The following is a 2,692-nucleotide window of genomic DNA, read 5'->3' on the forward strand; positions in this document are numbered from 1 at the left end:
GAGGACCACAGGTCAGAGGTCGAGGGTCCAGGCGGCGAGATACTGGCTCTGATGTTGGAAGTACCGCCTCCAACGGGTCATGGGACTAACAGCTGAACCACTGCGGTTGGTTCTGGTTCTGACGGGCCGCCTGTCCTGAGAAAAATCATCATTTACATTTGTAGTGACTATGAGCTAGACTACTCTGGTTCTGGTCGGGTGGACCTTATCAGAACCTTTGTCTGATGAATCTGTTCCTGGCTGTAATCTGCAGAATGTGCAGCTCTTTCTCCTCCTCTTCCTCCTGCAGTGTCTGCAGAGATTAATCTGTTAGGTTTCGGGTCATTTGTTCTGGTGGGCACCATCCGGTCCGGTCCGGTCAGCCCACGGGCCGAGGAAGAGCTGTTATCTCCTGCTGTGTTCAAAGCTGCAGCGTTCTGCCGTTATCTGACCAGCAGAGCCGCTTCTGCATTCAGCGCCTCCGCTGGTCATTAGTCAGAGGTCAGAGGTCAGCGGCGGCAGGAGGTTCGGGTCCAGCTTTGGAACCGATAAAGAGCAGACAGCAGAAAGTTCTGGAAGCTCAGTGTGACTCCATGGGCCTGATGGGACACAGACGGTGACCTTCAGGACGGCTCTGAGGTTCTAGCGGTTTTGGTTTCCTGGTTGGAACCAACTGATGAAAAAGGTTCCAGGTTGTTCCAGGTTATTCCAGGCACCAGGAAGTCCTTCATGGTTTTCTGTCCTGTCTGTTTCAGTGGAGCGGGCCTCGACCAGGGGGTCTCAGAGGAGGAACCTGGAGTTCAAAGGTCGCTCGTCAGCATCTGGATCCATCATGATGATGAAGCAGGAAGTGACATTTGGTACGGGCAGCGTGTTGAGGTGGAAACGCCGCATAATTAATTGTTCACGAAGATAAATCATCCTCAACTCTCCTCTGGAAGCGACTACAAGTTATTTCTGTGGTTCACATAGAGCTGCACAACCAGAGCTGACACGGTTCGTTTTAAACTCTCACCTTGATGTGGAGTTCTCCAAGGAATCATAATTCCTCACAGGGGGTTGATGTAAACATCCATCAGGTCAGTGAGAGGAGGAAGGAGCGCGATGCGCCCTGAAACTTCAGAGATCAAGCGGCTGCAGCAGCGCGCGAGGAAACGTGCGGCTGTGTGATTGGTCCGCTCTGCGGCTTTAAATGCATAAACTATAAACCTGTCTAAGGATAAATCAGTCAAATGCTCTGAGCAACAGACACCCTGGCAAACCGGCTTAATAATTCCTTTAATTTTTAGCCGGAACAGCTTAATAAATGGAATTTAACAGAACAACTTCCTGTTTGCAAGCCTCAGCCCCCCAACTCCACTCTGAGTTTCTCTTTCTCGTTAGTGCGGCAGACGCCCGTCCCTCTGGGATGTATTGCTGCTCTGATTCAGGCCAACATGGCGCATTAATTCACCGGCTGGAGTCGGGTTAGCAATGCTAATTTAATCAGCTGGCTCTGACTAACACCTGGACCTGAGGAGAACGTCGCAGCGTTCCATCTCAGAGTCCGTCCGCTTCCTAATCCGCTTCCCAGTCTGCAGACAGACCGTCGCTCTGCTGCCGAGCGCTCATCTGTCCTACTCTCGTCTCGGTCATTAAACTAACGCAGGCCAATGCTTGCTGCTTACTGCGGCGCTTTCACTGCAGCAACAGGAATCCTAAACGGCCGACGGCCTTGTTCTTCACTCCACCCGCCCAGACCTGGTTCTGGTTCTGGTTGTGGTTCTGGCTCCAGATGTTTTGGTCCAGTCGAGGAACGACTCGTCCCGGCTCCGTTCAGCTGACGCATGCGGAGCGCGTTGAGCTGACTTTGTCCCAACAAAGCCTCTGACCCTGATGCAGAGTTCAAAGGTCACCATGCATTTCCAGTGTTCCTCAGTGAAACCCAGAGCCCAGACTCAGCCTGCTCTGTGTGTTGCAGCGTCTGATGCAGAACTGCGAGCCAAGTGGGAGGCGGCTCTGGGACCTCAGTACCTCGTCCTGGTGAGTCCAGAACCCAGCAGCTGATCCGGTTCTGCTGCATGTTTGACTGTGCTTCCTGTTTCCGGTTTCCTGTCAGGTGGTGAACCTGGATCCCGTGATCCAAGACGACGCAGAGCTGCAGAAATCCTCCAAGGTGCAGCGTCGCATTCTGGCTGCTGGTCTGGCTGCCGCAGGTCCTCCTGACCGACCCTCTGTCTCTCTGCAGCTGCTGCCCATCCACATCCTGCGTCTGGGCGTGGAGCTGGACTCCTTCGACGGCCACCACTACATCTCCTCTGTGGCCCCCGGGGGCCCCGTGGACCGACATGGCGTGCTGAGGCCCGAGGACGAACTGCTGGAGGTAAAACGTCCCGCTTTCAGGAGGAACTACTGCCGGATCTGAAGCTGCCCCGTTTATCCCTTCAACGCCCGAACGCACCGCCGGTGGGACCGAGGAGCCTCGGGGTTCTGGAACGGGAGCGCTTCAGTTCTCTGTCCATCCGCCGGGCCGGTACTGATCCGCTTAGAACCGGGTCACACCTTTATAGTCTGGCCAATTTTCAGACCCTGAGCGAAGGACGACCGACCCGCTGACCCGACCCGACCCGCTGACCTGACCCGCTGACCTGACCCGACCCGCTGACCCGACCCGCTGACCCGACCCGCACCCCCCACCCACTGGCCCGGCCTGCCCCCTTGCCCTGACCCGCTG

General features: G+C 55.7%; 1 protein-coding gene across 1 annotated transcript in view; it reads left to right on the forward strand.

The window, feature by feature from the left end:
* The window catches only part of patj (PATJ crumbs cell polarity complex component), an 86,993-nt gene that overhangs the window by 18,019 nt on the left and 66,282 nt on the right, over positions 1-2,692 (forward strand). The window contains exons 12-15 of the mRNA XM_015014979.1: positions 735-839; positions 1,940-2,001; positions 2,078-2,134; positions 2,207-2,341. Coding sequence (XP_014870465.1) covers positions 735-839; positions 1,940-2,001; positions 2,078-2,134; positions 2,207-2,341 — 359 coding nt within the window. The remainder of the gene's footprint in view (positions 1-734; positions 840-1,939; positions 2,002-2,077; positions 2,135-2,206; positions 2,342-2,692) is intronic.

Source organism: Poecilia latipinna, unplaced genomic scaffold, assembly GCF_001443285.1.
Source record: "Poecilia latipinna isolate Pla-1442-1.1 unplaced genomic scaffold, P_latipinna-1.0 Scaffold1870, whole genome shotgun sequence".
In the NCBI taxonomy this organism is placed as follows: domain Eukaryota; kingdom Metazoa; phylum Chordata; class Actinopteri; order Cyprinodontiformes; family Poeciliidae; genus Poecilia; species Poecilia latipinna.